This window comes from Puma concolor, chromosome A1, assembly GCF_028749965.1.
Source record: "Puma concolor isolate L17-30 chromosome A1, mPumCon1.1.hap2, whole genome shotgun sequence".
Classification (NCBI taxonomy): domain Eukaryota; kingdom Metazoa; phylum Chordata; class Mammalia; order Carnivora; family Felidae; genus Puma; species Puma concolor.
Window position 1 is genome coordinate 136,414,987 of NC_141667.1, and position 18,243 is coordinate 136,433,229.

General features: G+C 47.5%; 1 protein-coding gene and 1 long non-coding RNA gene across 6 annotated transcripts in view; one reads left to right on the forward strand and one right to left on the reverse strand.

The window, feature by feature from the left end:
* MARCHF3 (membrane associated ring-CH-type finger 3) overlaps positions 1 to 14,276 on the forward strand; it is a 149,770-nt gene extending 135,494 nt beyond the window's left edge. Inside the window, exons 4-5 of the mRNA XM_086705077.1 lie at positions 6,784 to 6,993; positions 13,323 to 14,276. Of these exons, the coding sequence (XP_086561203.1) occupies positions 6,784 to 6,993; positions 13,323 to 13,481 (369 nt within the window). The 3' untranslated portion in view covers positions 13,482 to 14,276. The remainder of the gene's footprint in view (positions 1 to 6,783; positions 6,994 to 13,322) is intronic.
* LOC147584497 (uncharacterized) overlaps positions 1 to 18,243 on the reverse strand; it is a 112,375-nt gene that overhangs the window by 73,133 nt on the left and 20,999 nt on the right. For all 5 annotated transcript variants that reach the window (XR_015250469.1, XR_015250467.1, XR_015250470.1 and 2 more), the window contains exon 2: positions 3,422 to 3,509. This is a non-coding gene — a long non-coding RNA (uncharacterized LOC147584497). The remainder of the gene's footprint in view (positions 1 to 3,421; positions 3,510 to 18,243) is intronic.

Here is an 18,243-nt window from a genome sequence, read left to right on the forward strand (position 1 = left end):
TGTTGAGCGGGCTGTTGAATATGCGCATCTGGAGCTTTGGACAGAGGCCAAGGCTGGAGAAGGACATTTTAGGATCATGAGCAAATCCTCTGTGAAGTTTTCATTTGAGGCGCATTGCTGTGAGCAGTGTCAGCATCCACTGATGGATGTCCCAAACAAGCATCTCCTCAGCTCCCCGGCATCGGAATTTCTTTCTGTGAGACTTCAGCTGTCCTGGAAATTGACTGACAGACTGGAATTCAGGGATTGAGAACACCGGTAGGAGTAGGTTTGTTTGTTTTTGTTCTCTTTTGTGCCTCCATTAACTGAAATGCATGGTTTTCATGTTTCACGGTCATTTCTAAATCATGGAAAGGACCCATCATCTACCGTCTAATCACAGCACTGCCCCTTCCACTTCGCCGCTCCCCAGGCAAGCAAGACAGCTTAGTGTAAAATGAGTTGGGCTTCAAAAATAAGACCCATCCCAAGGAAGGTAAGCCCTTGGTTAACAACTCTGCCAAGTGTCATATTAACAAGAGACACTCAAGCGGATAAACCCACATGAGACAACATTGTGAGACCATGCCTTCTTTTTCTTTTTCCTCTCCATAAATTTGTGGTGGTCCTATCAGTTGTTATCCCTTCTATCAGTTTCTCCCATTCTCGTGATGGTTTCTCATTAAGGAGATTCATGGGGAAGGCTGTAATCGATCAGAGCTATTAGCCACCAGAGTGTAATCTGGTTCTAGTACAAACTGACCTGCAGGCTGTCCTATCTGCCTTGAGGATTTAAGCCGATTAACTCGGAGGCTGGGAGGCAGAATCTAATGTCCTATAGCACTGCACCCCCTTTGCCCCTACTCCCCAAGAAGGGATTTAACAAATTGACACTGTAATTATATCCGAACCCACAGTTACTCCACCTTGAAAGGAATCACTGGTTCCCGGCTCACCTTGGATGTACACTTACGGCCAGTGAGTGATGCTGTGTCACCGGTGGAATGATGCTTTCATTCCCTCTGCTGTCTATGGCCCTACAGTGCTGATTACCATGGGACGGGGTTCTGTTTTGTTTAGATGGTTGGTTGAGTGGTTGGTTTTTGTACGTATTTCCAAGAGCAGATCAATCTCCGGGTTCAGGAACGAGTTAGCGATTGGAATGAGATCACCACAGAAAAATAGGCAGCTCAGTGCCAGGGCTTTTAATGGTGCAGTCTCCCTGCTTTACGTTTCTGATGGAAGCAGAGAACAGAAGGCCGGAAGGGTGCCCAGGTTGCCGACAGATCCCCTGGCGGCCAAGGAGGTGAGCCGGCCAGGTGAGAGATGCCAAATAAATTAGTATTCTCAAACATCGGCCACAGCTAACCCCCAAGTATAAGCAGAAGACCAATGTTAAACTAAAGCCTCTTCAAGGATGATGACGGAGGGGCGCCTGGGTGGCTCAGTCGGTTAAGCGTCCGACTTCGGCTCAGGTCAAGATCTTGCAGTTCGTGAGTTTCAGCCCCACATTGGGCTCTGTGCTGACAGCTCTGAGCCTGGAGCCTGCTTCGGATTCTGTGTCTCCCTCTCTCTGCTCCGCCCCCACTCATGCTCACGCTGTCTCTCTCTTTCTTTCTCTCTCTCAGAAATAAACATTAAAAAAAAAATAAAAAATAAAAAAAGAATGATGACAGAACAGATTGTTTTGGAGCACAGTCTTTAGAGCTAGAGTGCATGGACCAAAGCCAACACCACTCTTCTCTGTGCCTCAGTTTCCCTATCGGTAAAATGGTGGTGTAGTGGCACCGCCTTCAAAGATTATCAGAGAGTAAAGCAATTACTTCATGTGGCATATAAGAGAGTGCTCTGCATTTCACAAGGTGTGAGTCAACATAAGCTCCTGTCATTGATTTAGCATTGTAAATGCTGAACGTGCGAGATGCCAGTGTTCTAAAGGGTCCACCTCAGGTCAGGTCGGGTGGCAACACAGACATACAAACAAACCTGCCATTCTGCCGAAGGCTGCTCTTTTATTAAATGTTTGGGAAATGAAGATACTGCTACAGAATAGGTTTAATATTCTGTGTATAATACGTAGAACTGATTAGAGAGGCAGGAGACACAGAGGAGCAAAAAACCACAGTGAACAATAATTGAGATCAACCCTTTGTCTGTTACGAATTATGCCAAAGTGAAGCTGTGATTCAACGCCCACAGATTGGACCGCATTGTGATCTGGTAAGAGAATTCACATAGAACGGAATAGTAGCCGGAGAATATTTTATAAAGTTACCACGATACCATCCTGGCCAGCCAGTCCTTCACCTACCTGATGAAACAGTAAAATGGCAGGATTTACCATATCCCACCTCGCTGAAAGCTTGCAAAAAATCTAGTGACTGCGCGTGCACACACACATACACACAAGTGCCATTTGGTGCAGAAAGAAAATGTAAGCATGGAAATCAAGGAACAGCAAAGTGAGGCTGGTTTGAATCCTGCCTCGGCCACCTACTTGCTGTCCACCCATAGGTCAGTTATTCTTTGTTCCCCAGTGTCGGCATCTGTAAAATGGGGATGATGTTAGCACATGCTTCAGAGAGTTATTGCAAGGACTCAGGGAGATAGTGCATAATAAACTCGGATTTCTAGCACTGAGCTTGCCCCAAACATCTGTCAGTACTATTTATTTTTCTTCTTATTTTTTTACTGCTATAGTTTGCTAAGCACTAGCTAGACAGCTCCCTCCCTCTTCTCTCCCTGTCTCTCAGTCAGGGTCCCCCTCTCTCTTTCCCAATGTTTCGTACACAACTAATACATACATGCGTAGCTACATGGCGAATCCATGTTCATTTTAGAGAATACATACAAAGTGAAAAAAAATTAAAGGCCATTCATGATTCCACCATCAAGAATAGCCACTATCTTGCTGGGTATCATTCTGGTCTTTGTCTGTGTAAATCCACTCCATCTTTGTAGGTAATGTCTTTGTAAATCTTTGTAAATGTCTGTGTGTATGTAACTATCTCATCATATATACAGGATCTTACTACACATTCTGTCCAGTAGAACTCTTCCTGCTCAGCAGTACATCATGTCAGGAAATATAAAATGTGCATTATCATTTGAAATTACTCGATGGTATTCTGCTCTAAGTAAATTCCATAATTTATTTTGTTTTCCTAATTTATTTAGACATCCCCCCGCTTGCTGGAAATTTGAGGTGTAATCAGATTTTCTCAGTTATAATCTCTGCTTGTATAAATATCCTGTTCTCGACCAACTTGGATGCTTTGACAGACATTCTTACTGTGGCAGAGGGCAGGGTTTTTCTCAGCAACAGATACTACCAGTGGTCCTGTTCATGGGACTTAACATTTGTGTAAAACATAAATGACACCTGGGATTCTGAAGAAGTCACCGATTTTGATATAACGCTACCTAGGGTGTAACTTCATACCTGGGCACTTGGCTGGCTCAGTTGGTACAGCATTCAGCTCTTGATCTCAGGGTCATGAGTTCGAGCCTCAAGCTGGGCACAGAGCTTACTTAAAAAAAAAAAAGAAAAACAACTTCATACTTAAATATGACCCAGCAGCAAACAACATAAAGAGTAAGTTGAGCAAATTTATATGACTCATGGTCTGGATTCTGCACATTAACTATAAATATATATTTATATACATACATTTATAAACACACATATATATGTATATATTATATGTATACATACAATACATACACATATATATTATATACATATATATATATACATTTATAAACACACATATATTTATAGCTAATAATGTGCAGAGTCCAGATTTTGGGTGATAATGGATATATAAAAAGGCCTGAAAAATTTTGAAGAATATAGAAAATCACCAGCGCCTGGGTGGTTTTGTCAATTAAGCAGCTGACTCTTGATTTTGGCTCAGGTCATGATCTCACAGTCGTGGAATCGAGCCCCATGCTGGACTCCATGGTGAGCATGGAGCCTGCTTGAGATTCTTTCTCCTTCTCCCTCTACCCCTCCCCTGCCAACACTCGTTCTTAGCTCTCTCTCTCTCTCTCTCTCTCCAAATAAATAAACATCTAAAAAAAAGAATATAGAAAATCAGAGCACAACTAGAAACTGAGAAACCAGGAACCAGCATTAGTAATAATCATCTTGCCTTTGTAATTTATCTTACACCAGACAGAGATAACTAGTGACTTGTAATTACCTCCTTCCACACCTGAGTCATTTCACTGGGTCATGTTAAGGGCCACACAGATAAGTAAAATTCTAAATTAATTTTCATAAAATGCATTCCGAATTCCCAAGCAGAAGAAATTGAGGAAAGTCTTTGCCAGGGAGGTCGGCTTGTCTGTGAACATCTGTTGCATATTTACTGAGAATTTCCTATGTTCCAACAAGGGAGGCCAGGCTTCCAGATCTGCTTCCAGGGAAAATCTGCAAGGGGAATGAGGTTGCTGCGATTCGAGCAAAATTGTTTAAGGATCTGGATTTCTGCATGTCTTGCAATTTTAATATTTTTCGAGTATTTTACTGATAGGACACTTGAGCAAGAGGGAAGCGATGTGAGTCCTCTCCTCAGTTTGACCTCCGAATCCCCTGGAGCGATCATTTAACCTCACTGAGCCTCCATAAAATTAGGATAATCGTACCTGATTTCCCCTTTCCACCTCACAGCGATCGATATTCCCAGTGTTTAGGCAAGAAAATGTTAATTAATAAGAGCTCTTTGAATTTTTCTGAAGCTGCTGAGATGTGTAAGGTAACATGACAACAGGCAGCAGGGTCAGCATCATTCGCACTTGATCACTTAGGGATTTATGTGAAATTTTTTATAATGCTGTATTTATATTCACAGACAAGTTGCCTCCTCATTACTGAGCTGAGGTTGACTTCTTTCAGCATCTCAGCACAATGGTAAGGTGGGTTGTCCCTGGAAACTGGTATGTTGGGCACTGTGGGTTTAATATTGGCCCCAGGCAAACACTCAAGGAAAGGGTACCTTTCAGAAAAGCTCTTCCTTGCCTTTTACCATCTCTCCCTGCCACCCATCTCCTCTGGTCACTCCCTGAAGCTTTTGCTGGCCCTTCCATTGCTCTGTCCTCACCTTGCTTCCTCTGTCTCTTCCTCCTGCCCTTGACCATGGCCTTCCCTTTACTCTCCACTGTGCACCATCTACTCTCATATCCCCTGTCATGATGCTTTCACCCACCAATGTTTCTGTGGGAACTGCAGCCCTGGCCATTTGGAATGTGTGCTCAGCAGCCCACAGTGCTCCCATTTGGGGGCCAGCCCACGGCACAGCTAAGCCCCCGTTCGTTTAGGAAACAAGATGGAAAACAGACTCGGCCTGCGTCTCTTGCCACTCCCACCCCTAACTGTGCTCAACCCCCCCTCCTCTGGACCCTTTGGGCACAGCCACTACTACATGGGGTAGTGAGGCAGGGGTATTTGGAGACATGTTTCAATGCCAATCTGAAGAAAAGCCACCTGACGTCATTACTGTCGTGCACCAACACCCATACGTAAGCATGACTTTTCCCAGAATGGATTATGGAGAACATTTCAGCAGGCATTCAGCAATTCCCCAACTGAGTTCCCCAGCAACTCTGTTCCCCTCCTGTAGGAATTCTCCTCTCTGGTCTTTCAACAACCACAAAGTTTTGCCCACCCTTTTTTGGGGTTGACTCAGTCAGGAGGGCAACCCGATTAAAACGTCAGGGACCACCCTAAGGAGGAGGTCCAGGGTCCTAACAAGGAGGGGCATCACTCAGTTCATGGAGTCACATGAGTCTCACTCTGTGGGGGATCCCCAAAACTACCGTCAGGCTCCATGACTGAGTAGAAGGACTCACAGGAATCAGAAAAGCTCTTTTACTCATGGTTACAATTTATTACAGCAAAAGGACACCAACTAAAATCAGCAGAAGGAAAGGGTGCATGGACGGGGTGAAGTTCAGAAGAAACCAGGTGCGACTTCCCAGGTGTCCCCTCCCAGTAATGTCATACAAATCTGCTTAATATTTTTCTAGCAACAATTTGTGACAACACATACCAAGCGTTATCAACCCAAGCCTTGGTGTCCAGGGTGTTTATTGGGGTCGGTCACATAGGCATTCAGCGCCTGCATGACTGACCTCAGCTGCTCATATTCCAGCCCCCACAGCGAACATAGGTGTTCAGCATAAATCACGCTGTTGGCATAAACTATTTCATTATACTCTTACCATATGGCCCAAGGCCTCAGGCAAACAAAGACACTCGTAAAAGGCAAAATATTGCCAGGACTCAGAGCTCATTTCTGAAGAGCCAGTCTTGAAAACGGGTCTTTCAGGGGAACATGCACAATTTGAGCCACCCCGGCCTGCTGAGTTAACCCTTTCCTGTAGACATCTCCCAGAGCCAAGATCCTGGAAGGCTTTGGCCACATGACAGCACTTTTTCTATCTCAGCTATTACCTTCCAGAAATAACATCCTCTCTACCTTCCCATGGGGTTGCTATTTAAAATGATAACCATCGTTTCAGAAACAGCAGGCCATCGACAGCAAGGACACTGTTCAAATTATTGTTTTTATCATCATCACTATTGTCACGTTAAATTATCACCATAGTCACTATAATCCGGTGAGGCGGGGCCTGGGAATGAGCCCTTAATGCTGCCTTGTGATCTCAGCATGGGTCAGAAGTGCCCGTTCCCAGTTTCCTGAAGAAGAAGACAGCTTGTGGGTAGTGTATCTCCATGCCATCCTGGCATTTAACCGTGACCTTGCTTTTCTCTTCTCTCTCCTCCCTTTTCCCCGGCAGTGGCTCAGAAACCCAGGCCCCCAGCATGAGAAGCGGACTCTGTTTGGAGACATGGTGTGCTTCTTGTTCATAACTCCACTGGCCACCATCTCGGGCTGGCTCTGCCTGCGGGGCGCTGTGGACCACCTGCACTTTAGCAGTCGGCTGGAGGCCGTCGGACTGATTGCACTCACTGTCGCACTCTTCACTATTTACCTCTTTTGGACACTAGTAAGTATGGCCCACCGTCCGGGGAGGGGGGGGGCGGTCAGAGCAGCTGGAGCTGGCTGCCCCAAGGCTGGCGCAGACTTCCCTCTTGTCCGTCACATGTCCTATCTGCCCCGTGGGAGACAGACCTGCAGGTGCTGGTGAGAGAGTCTGATGCGATTTATTACCACGTGTGTGCGTGTGTGTGTGTGTGTGTGTGTGTGTGTGTGTGTGTGTGTACACGTAGGTGTGCTGCTGGGAAGAGCAGATCAAGTAAAGAAAAAGCCCCAGCTTCTGAGAGCCCATCAGTCAAACACACACACCCCAGACATTTCTCCCCTCCAGCGTTCTAGGACTCCATCCGTTATGAGGCATGGCGTTTCCTTTCTCTGGTTTATGTTCCTCACTTTTGCTGGGATTGTAGTGTATTATGAATGATGCATTCGGCCACTGTTGCTGTCACTGCCTGCGCACATCATGAATCCTCCTGCTGGTTATTTTCTTCTTACTTCCTGACGCAGCCTCAAGTCTTTGTTGGACGTGGGGCTGCACTTTGCCTGATGATTATTCTCTGTGTCGGGATATTGACTCTGCTGCCCATAAAAACACTCATTTATCTAGATGAGAAGCCGCCACCAAAGAAAACCAGTTCCCAATAAGTGTGCCTGCTGTACATGAGGAAGAATTCTTAAACATCTCTGTTCTTTCCGTTCACTGAACTCATGAAGTGAGTTGATGGCTTGGGCACCAGTTGGCACGGCATTGATCTCATGCTTTATGTTTCCCTCTGGGACCCGCAGCGAAGAGCGTCACTAGCCTCTACAACAGTTTCAGAAACCAGGCCCCCTGCTTCCTGGCATTACTCTCCTGTGCCTGCTCATTTCTAATCTGAACACATTCCATTGTTATTTAATATGTATTTCCTGTCCAGAGTGTACCACTCTCATATCCCGTAGCACAGTGTGTCAGCATGTGGAAGCTTCTAGCACTTGCTCACACTTGCTCCTTTCCTCTGCCTTCCAAACCCAGCCCCACCAGCTCCCACTCCCACTACAAAAGAGGAAAAGAAGGGTGGAGGAGGAAGGGAAAGGAAAGGAAAGGAAGGGGAGGGGAGGGGAGGGGAGGGGAGGGGAGGGAAGGGAAAGGAAGGGAAAGGAAAGGGAAGGAAAGGGAAGGAAAGGTTATCCTAGGGGAATGTGGATGCGACCCATCTTAGATGAAAGAGGGGATTGGGTGGGAAAGGTACCTAGCAAGGGCTCTTTCAGGAGAATGAGAACATATTCTATTCCAGAAATGTTTCCAAGAGGCAGTGCTGCATGGTAAGAGCACATATGCATTTAGAATCCAAAGGCCCTGTGGTTGGACCTAAGATTTACATCCTAATAGCTGTGTAACTCTGAACAGAGTACTTAACCTCTCTGACCAGCCTTATGCAAAAAGGTGGAGGAGCAGGCGACAGACCCTGGGTCCCGATGCTGTGATGATTAGGCGCGGAAACTTCGGGAACATTTATCAGAGCACCCAGAACAGGCACAGGGCTTTCTTCCTCTGCATGCCCAGCCGTCTACAAGATGCAAAGCGTTTGGAGGGAAAGAAAGGCTTTCTCCCCTTTGACTGTTGCGGAAACCGCGACGCCCCGCGACAGTAGTTACTGAATCTAGACTAACTCCCTCCCTGATAAATGCTGCACCCAGCAGCCCTGGCAGGAGCCGTAAGTCAGGAGCTGACAGCACGTGGAAAGTGCCCTCCGGCAGAAACCCATTGTAAACAAGCTGTCAGGCTTTGGGAGAATATGCTGTGAAAATGTCTTAGGTAAACAAACACGGTGTCAGTCCCAGCCCAGCTACTCAGAGGAGCCTTCCTGAAAGGGCCTCACGGGCGCAGCGAAGGGGGACACACAGCCTCCCCACCATCTCAGAGTCAGCCGGCCTGCCTCTGCAGTCTGTGCGCAGATCTGGCGCAACTCAGGGGAGCTGGGCCTTCTGGAACCTGCCGTGCGGAAACCCGTACCAGGGACCCCGGAGTCCAGGGCGCGAGCCATCTCCGCCGAGATCCCGGGGAGAGGTGCCCCAGAAACGTCACCGCCCACATCACAAACCACTTGAGCTCCATGCATAGTCAAAAGCCGGATGAGAGATGAGTCCACGCTCAGCGTTAGGAAGACATCCAGGGTGGCACTTATAATTAGCTCCCGTTGAGAGGTGGGGAGCAGGGGGGCGGGGGGGGCGGTGCTGTGACCCGGGGGAAGCCCCTCAGCTCACCGCGTCCCTGATGGAACCAGCACTCAGCACAGAAACCAGTTAAGGCACAGAATGGAATGAATGAGTGATCTGTCTCCTCTGGCTTGCTCCCAGCCCGATGGGGTAGTCATTTGAATTCTCCTTATAACACGGGGAAACCTTCCGTAGGACATTGTCCAACAAGGGTCACTGCCGGCTGGCTGAGCCGCAGCCCAAATAGCCCACGGTAGCCTGAGGGGGTTGAATGTGACCCCGTGCCCAGTCCTGCTCCGCATCCCATTTGCTCACACAGCCCACCTCCGCGGTACAGCCAGAGTTCAGGGAGCAGCAGTCCGTTTCTGGGAAGGTGACTTACAAGGCCCTGGCCCCATCAGCAAGCCTCAATCATGCCAAAACCTCTGGAGAGAAAGGGCAGAATAAAAAATCCGTAACGAGATTTCCCAAACCCTGCCGTGACGTTACAGTAGACCTTAGGTAACAGCCTGTCCCCTCCCTGACAGGGAGAGGTGGATGCTGATGTAGTCTAGCCCTCCTTGCCCAGTCTGTGACCACAGCTCTTCGCAGGATCTGGTCCACAACAGGTTAATAAATACCCTTTGGACAAAGAAATGAATACACCTTAAGAAACCCACCCCAAAAGGAACAGTATTTTTAGAATAGTGGCCCTGTGCTCTTGCTTCCTCCTTTCTTCTTAAAACCTCAGACATTTGGGCCGCCTGGGTGGCTCAGTTGGTTAAGCATCTGACTTACGATGTAGGCTCAGGTTATGATCTCGCAGTTCATGGGATGGAGCCCCCAGTCAGGCTCCATGCTGACAGGGCAGAGCCTGCTTGGGATTTTCTCTCTCTCAAAATAAAAAATTAAAAACTCACACATTTAAGAAATATCTAAACGAAGTTCCTAATGTTACAGTTGCCACAGCTTCTTTTTGGTTTGTGTTGTTTATTTTTCTGTCACTGCCTGTTTTTTTTTTCTCTAAATCAAACCTCCCTTCTTCCTATTCTGCCCCACTGCAGGGAGGGGGCGTCTTGGAGCTCCTGGTCCAGGCTCAGCTTGAACCCAGGGCAAGCGCAAACCCAAGGCCCCGTCTGCATCATGCCCCAATCTATTTTACTGTCCCCCGATAAGAAGTCATCTTTATATGATGCTTTCTTCTTATTGATTGAATTTGCCTGCAGACTGTGATGGTTAACGGCGATGAAGATAGATTAATGCATAATAAGATCTCATTTGTTTGTCTCAACAAGCGGGCTGATTTTTCTACCTCCTGGCCAAGGCACCAGGAGAACTGCTAAGTTGTTGACTCCTGGGTCGCCTGAAGCAGTGCTTCTCAGGCTGGAATGTATCTGTGAATCACCTAGGGATCTTGTTAAAATGCACGCTCTGATTCCTTAGGTCTGGGTGGAACCCAAAATTCTGATGTTCTAACAAGCTCCCAGGTGATGCAACCTGCTGCTGACCCCCCGCCACGCTGAGAGCAAGGGAAACAGCCCTGTTTTTCTCTTTTTCCCCCAGTTCCCCTGTGTCTAAGAAGGAGCGTCACAAAACTGTCTTCCTTTCCATATTTAACACATCAAAAATAACAGGCCGAGAACACTAGCGCACGTGAGGCACTGTGCTAAGTGCTTTCTGTGCACTCTGAGATACCACCATTCACATTTTGCAGCTGAGGATACTCAAGCTTGGGGATGGTAAGCAACACTCCCAAATGTGGAGCCGCTAGGCAGAGGATGGGATCCAAGCCTGGGGTGCCTGGCCCGAGAGCCCAGGGTCTGCTCCCAGCATCAGAAAAGGAGCTATCTGCAGACGCCCACAGCTATTTCTCTGCTTACTGAGGTCCAGCATGCACGGCTCTTTAACATACAGAAGGGTCTCTTTTGTTTTTTAAGTTTATTTATTTTTGAGAGAGACAGGGACAGCATAAGCAGGGGAGGAACAGAGAAACAGAGAGAGAGAGAGAGAGAGAGAGAGAGAGAGAGAGGGAGAGAGAGAATCCCAAGCAGGCTCCCTGCCATCAGCACAGAGCCCGACATGGGGCTTGAACTCACGAACCCATGGGTCGAAACCAAGACTCGGATGTTTAACCGACTGAGCCACCCAGGCACCTAGGGTCTCTTTTTTGTTTATTTATTTTGAGAGAGAGAGAGAGAGAGAGAGAGAGTGCGAGGGCGAGTGTGCATGCGAGAATGAGCGGGGGAGGGGCAGAGAGGGAGAGAGATCCCACTGCCCCCCTACCTGCTCCCACCCCGACGTCAGACTCACAAACCGTGAGATCATGACCCGAGCCAAAATCACTAGTAGGACACACAGCAGACTGAGCCACCCAGGCACCCCCAGAAGAAGGGTCTCTTGATTGGAAACCCAGCTTTACTATAGTATTTCCAGATTCCCGACTTCCAGGACTGCCAAAGCTCTTTAAGTACTTGTCTGCATTCTCCTCTTTCCCTGCTCTTAGCCCCGAACAGTGGGCTTTCCAGCCTACCCGTTTCACATTCGTGAGTAGCACCAAGCAGTAGCAGGACAGAATAGATACATGAGAATCAAGCTTAAGGAAAAAAAAAAAAAAAACCTGATCCACTTTGGCATGTTCAGGGCCTTTTGGAGAAAAGCACATCTGTGTGAGTTGAGAAGCTTATATTTTCATATCCAAATCTCACTGGCACTCAGCCTGTGGCATCTGCTTTCTAGCCTCAGAAATTTGAGCTAGTGGCCGTGAATTTCATGATCCTGCCAGACGACTGGTAAGCCCTTTCTGATCAAGGGCCTGTGCTCTCCTCTGCTTGAGAAACACTGAGGTCCAACCATAGGTCAGCCCTCTGATTACCATGGATCCTGTGCCGGGATCATCCCAAACCGCCCACCCCAGATTATTAAACAGCCCATACCGGGTAATTTGTCAGCCTAAGCTCACGGGCATCTTCCTTCCCAGCACCTACCTCGTCATCTGGATGCTCCCAAACTGGAACCTACCCCCAGTGTTAAAGACAGTTTATGCATCTTCAAAAGTACAGACTCTGAACTGCCTGGGCAGTCCATCAATGCTGTAAGCTAGCCTTCTCCAAAACAAACCACAGATGTGTCTCATTCCAGTGTATTTACATGGGAAGCAAGTACTTTTCGGCGGAGTTATGCCACAATTGGCCATCAGTTGACTGCTTATAATGTTGTGTATTCTATAAGAGAGGCTTGAATCTGAAGCAGTGTTGCAATCAGAAAGCATAGGATATTTATTCACTCAGCAAACTTTACTGAGCAACTTCCTAAGTGCCAGGCACGTGCTAGGTGCTAGGCTTACACAGGCGAATACAACTCAAACCACGCTCTCAAGATGCTTCTGGAGCAGGGAGACAGAGAAACAAATACACTAAGGTACAGAGCACTCGATGCAATGTTGAGGTAGGCACAAGGCATTGCAGATGCCCACGGAAGTTGAACCTACCCCAGGTTCTGGCTCAAGAAGAATTTATCAAGGGACCTGGTGCCCATGCCAAAGCATCCCCACTGGAAGCCATAGAACACCATAGCTACAGGCAGTTGGAGTTCACCGATCAGGGCCAGCTAGTACAGTTGTACAGGTTGTGCATGGCACAATTCGAAGGGTACATTTGCTAGTCTGAATATTGAACTGTGCAGAGTCCAACCTGCAGGAGGATACATGAGCATCCCTCTCATTTAACCTGAAGACCAGAAAGACACATTGCCATATCCCACACCTAGGGGAGGGCTAGCACTATACCCACTCTGCCCAACTGCTTGTGGCTAACTTGCTTCACAACTGACGCTTTGGGGCCCAAACACTACTACCCCAAAACTAAATCCAGACTCCAAAGGAACCTCATTTCCTCTTCATATCCTAATTTTATCCAGTATTATGGGGAATGGAGGAAGTCACCCTGGGAGCCCTGCGTGTGCCCACACATGGGTTTTCTCTGGTTGGTCCCAACCTCCCAACCCTCAGCCGCTTGCAAGAGCCATTTTGCCCATGCAGCCTGCCCCGCTGTACCACCGCCAGCTGTTCAGAGCTGTTGTAAACGACGTTCTCCGTTCCTTGGTTTGATTCTCGGCTTCTGCTTACCTGAAACCTTCCCTTATTTTTTCCTCTCCTGACCCCAGGTGTCATTTCGATACCACTGTCGATTGTACAACGAATGGCGTCGGACCAATCAGAGAGTGATTCTCCTCATTCCAAAGTCTGTCAGCGTACCTTCTAACCAGCAGTCCTTGCTGGGCCCCCATTCTGTCAAGAGGAACTCAAAGGAGACCATTGTTTGAGGCTTGTGTGGTTGGTCGGTTGGCTCGTTGTTTGGGGTTTTGGAAGTCTCCACACGGGGGCCATGCACTGAGCCACTCCCGAACCCCTCCTTAAGCCGTGGGTCTCAGAACACCCTGAGCCTTGTGAGCACATCGCCCCAGCAACGGACTCGGCCGGAAGAGAGCAGATGCTGTTTGACTTCAAATCATGGATGCTGCAATCACGTGATACTTGCTCAGCTGCCAAACATGCTTATTTAGCAGATACTATGTGGGATTTTCTGAACACCTCTTTAACCTATGAGGAAGGTTGTCCTGCTAAAGATGCAATTCAATGCTTCCTTTTTTATTACTATTTCAAATATATATATATATATATATATATATAAGTATATATATTAAAGTCAGATGATAATTACAGTCGAAAAAGCCAACGTTACAACTGGTTTCTTGGTTTGGATGAGTTTGGTTTGGGTTAGTTTATGCGTTTCCCAGTTTCTACTGTAGATTCTTTGGGGGTAATTTGATAACTTGAGTGGTCTTTTTCATTGCCTTCTTCTCTCTCACTCAAGGGGACAGCGTAATGGCTACAGAACAAGGCCTATTTGGAGGATGTTTTGTACTAAACTTCATTTATTCCGTTTTTAAAGGGGAAAAAAGGTGTGGCAACTCTCCCTACAGTGAACTGTTTATTTAAATTTCATTAAGGAGGGAAAGAAAATTACGGCGAGAAGCAGGCTCCTTTCGAATTGTTTGATACTGCCAGCTGATAAAAGCTATTTTCTAATAATAAATATCCAGTGTGTGAAAGACAAACCCCGCTGATTGCAACATTCTTTTTTTTAATTATAAAACCTGTGAAGTTTCCCCAAAGTTGGTTTTAAAAAGAAAAGAAAAAAAAAAAAAAAAAAGACAAGCAAAAAGGTTGGTGTTCTTACTCCCATCTCGTTTAGTGCATGTCTTAATTCTGCCTTCACAAGGAACTGGTGGATCATTAGACATTTCTAGGAACCCTGGACCTGTTTTGCATATCAATTAGCATTCCCATTGCTCTATTGAATTTCTAGCTTGACAGGTAGATGTGGCAAAAAACCTGTCCTAGCAGCTTATGGCCCCTTTGTCTGATTTTTTTAAAAACGCATCCCACACAGTGCCTTCCCCCAACCATGAGCCAATTCAGTCACAGGCTGAAACAGACCTTTGCTAAGGACTTCCTGTCCCTGTTTTATCCACCACTGTGTAAAGGCTCTAAACTGCACCCTGCATTTGTAGCCACTGAAACCACGGGGCACATGTGTCGTCTGAGGAAAGCCCTTGCTGGCGCTGGCTCCCCCATCCGCCTGCCTGCCGCCTACCCACACGCCCAGGAGGAGAAGGCGGAGCCCAGCGTTGGGGAATGCTTAAAATATGGATTTCTAGAACATGACCCACATTCTGAATATCGCTCCAGCTTCTGCCTTATGCTCCCCAAGTGGGAGAGCGGAAAAGTGCAAAGGAACAGGCGGCCAGGAGGGGAACGATTTTTGTGTGCAGATCGATCAAGCGGATGCAGGTGTCACCTTTGTCTGCCGAGCCCCCCCACCCTCCCGTTCACAGACTGCTCCCCGAGCTGCCTGGGGAGGGAAACAGCTGTACCGCTCTCCGCTGCAAAACTCAGATGTGCTTTATGGCTGATGACAATAGATTTCCTCCCCACCACGCTCCCCTTCGACACTCCGTTCCAGTAATCTACGCCTCAGCCCTTCTGTTTGTTCGGCCCTGCTCACCCCTCCAGGCTGTCATTAGCTGCACCGCCATCAACCGTTTCTTAATTGACCTTTTTAAAATGCTGGACACCACTGGCTGCATGCAGCTGTCACACATTAAATTTCCAGAGCCAAGAGTCCAACTTGGTAGCTTGTGAACTACAGCCCTGTAATAGATTGGATAAATAACATCCACCCAGCCCTGGTCCCTGAGCTGTCAGGTTAACCAGCGACACCTCTCAGTTGAATGGCACAAGCAGTCATGAGAGGACCAGCCCCTTTCTCCTCCCGGCTCCTTCCGTGAATTAAGGAAGTGAGAGACTCCTGGGATCATTTCCTGTTGAGGTTGGCTGCAGGGAGTCCCTGCCATCTTGGTTCATGAGATGAGATACATTGACTCAAAACATCAAAGGCAGACAGGTGCCCAGCAGTTCGCTGAGGCCCCTGCACTGGGAAGGTTGGCACATTGGTACTGGGTCTGTGCTACACGTCTTTCCCCCATACTTGCATCCCCACCCGGGTAAATAAAGCCGAGTCCAAACGCAAGGAGTAGATTGCTTGCAGGGTGGTGGGCAGGACACTCCTGGGAGCCCAGAGTAGCATCAGTGCCTTGCTTCCTGGGCCAGCAGCTTGGGTCCTCCTCAGGAGAGAGACCCTGAGCTCTAGCAGCCCAGCACCCATCTGAGATCCTCAAAGTTCTTGATCCACTCTTGGCCCTTTATGACATCGTTCAAGGTTAGAGAGCATAAGGAACTGCAGCACGTGCACAAGGCACCAGCCAAGAGGCCGGGGACAGGTGGGGACTGCCGTCCAGGCTCTGTGTCTGTCACCAAGCCAAGTTGCACCTGCCTGGAAGAAGGGGCGCAGAGGTGCTGCACTGGTCACTGCCAGCCTTGACCTCTTGCTTTGATTCTTTCTTTTTGAAAAGTAAGAATGAAGCAGGGGGAAGAATGAGGAGGGGCAAGTAAAGGATCCTGGGGATTCACAGCTTCCCTTCCTTCAACTTCTTCAACAGCCCTCTCTTCTCCCTCTTTGCTGTACCCTGTCCTAACCATATGTCTTAAGGATATAGGGTAGAGACAAATGTGTGTCACAGTGAAGCCAGAGGGGAAAGGGACAGCTGAGACAAATCCAGTGCATTCTTGCCTGCCCCAGGTGTGTGTGTGTGTGTGTGTGTGTGTGTGTGTACATGCTTCTGCATGTTCACATCTGGGGAATACAGAGCACACGGAATGTTCACACAAATTCTACAGCTCAGACTACTGAGCAGAAGCTCAGACGAGCTAGAAAATCCAATGGAGGGAAAAAATAAATGACATGACTTAGAAGTTACTTGTATTTGTCTTCCGTGGCCTGGTCTCCCTTTCCTGTGCCACAGTGCCATGGACTATCACTTACAGCTGGACTGAAGCCACAGTTACTTCATCTTTAGTGAAAGTGACTCATCTGAGGGCGTAGAGGAGCCACGGAGAAAAGGAAAGAGAAAAAGCAGCCTGCTGATCTGTACTTGGGCCACTGGCCAGCTGGAGGCTCCACTTTCTCCCCAGGCAAAAACTTCGTCCTCAGTCTCTCTCACCAGGGAGAATCCCAAGGCAGAAAGAATCTGAGGACAAAAGATACCTGGGAAAGGAAATTGGCACATGCTTCCTTTCCTCCTTGATTTATAATGTTCCCAGAAGCTACCCGAAGTCAGCCACACAGCTATAAGACCTAAAGCTGGATGAGAGATGCAGGTGGTGATTCCGAAGCCATTAATGGGACAGGAGGTGGACTTGTGGGTAAGTACAGAGTTCAGGATTATTTCTGGACCAGGTGTCGGGACATGGATGCACCTGGCTGGACGCCAACCCTCCTGGCCAAGCACGTGGAGGGTCTATGGTCTGGCAGGCTGCCGCGAGAGACCTGGGACTGTGGAGGCTGGAGTCACAAGAAATGTGTACTCCAAGGCCATGCTTGGGCAAATGCATGCTCTCTGCAAAATGGGTCAGTTCTGCAAAAATGCACGGGCCGGTATATTCTACCAGCATCTAGTGCCTGGGATTTGGAGTTCTCAGTGTCGAGGGATTGGCTCTTTTCCCTTGTTGATTAGTTGTTGTGGGGTGATTCCAACTCTCTGCTTCCCAGGTCGATAGAGTGGGAGAGAACCAGCCATGAGTCAGGCAACCTAGCATTGAGCCTGGCTCTACTGTGTCCCTGCTGCTGACTGAACAAGTGACCCCACCTACCTGCGCCTCAGTTTTTTGCCTCTGTAAAATGGGGGCAATACCTACCTCAGACAATCCTTGTGAGATAGTTGATGAATGAATGGCAATACCCCTTCTGCCCCGTTCAGTCCATTCACTGTGGCTGATGTGTGGGTTATTCTGCCCTAGCTTGGGTTTTGCCAAACGACTTTAATAAATGATTTGAAGGACCATAAACAAATAGTTTAAAAATCCCTTTCAAAAAGAAGAGGGATTGCTTTTAAATGATCAAGAGATATTTACTGAGCACACTGTGCCTGGAATAAAAACTAAGAGACCCTTCTGGAGGCTGAAATTACTGACTTGATTGAGATCTTTGAATCATGTGTAGATTTCAGTTACCCTTGCATTTCCTGACACTGGAGACTATGGCTAATTGAGAATTCATCACAGATGAAAAAAAATTTTTTTTTTTTTGCTAGTTCTGGATCTAGTGCTACAGAGGAAAACAAATATAGTCTATCAGTTGTCTGTGTTCCCAGAAATGAGGAACTCATGAGTCACTGAGCTCATACATCTAGTGCCTTCGCAGAGACTCTGAATTCTGTGCACAAAGACAACACCAGATCAGCTTCGGAGCCCTGCTTCTTTTGAGAAACTCCTTTTCAGACACACTTTTCACCTACACCATCCACAGTTACCATATTAAGGAAATGAATACATGAACCCTATCAAACGTTTTATCATATTTGTGAAGGCCAGATGCAAAGACCTGAGTTAATCATACATTTAGTCCCTGACAACTTCTGTCACCATCAGCCTACACGGGTCCTTCTTCTGTTTTATTCTACAAGT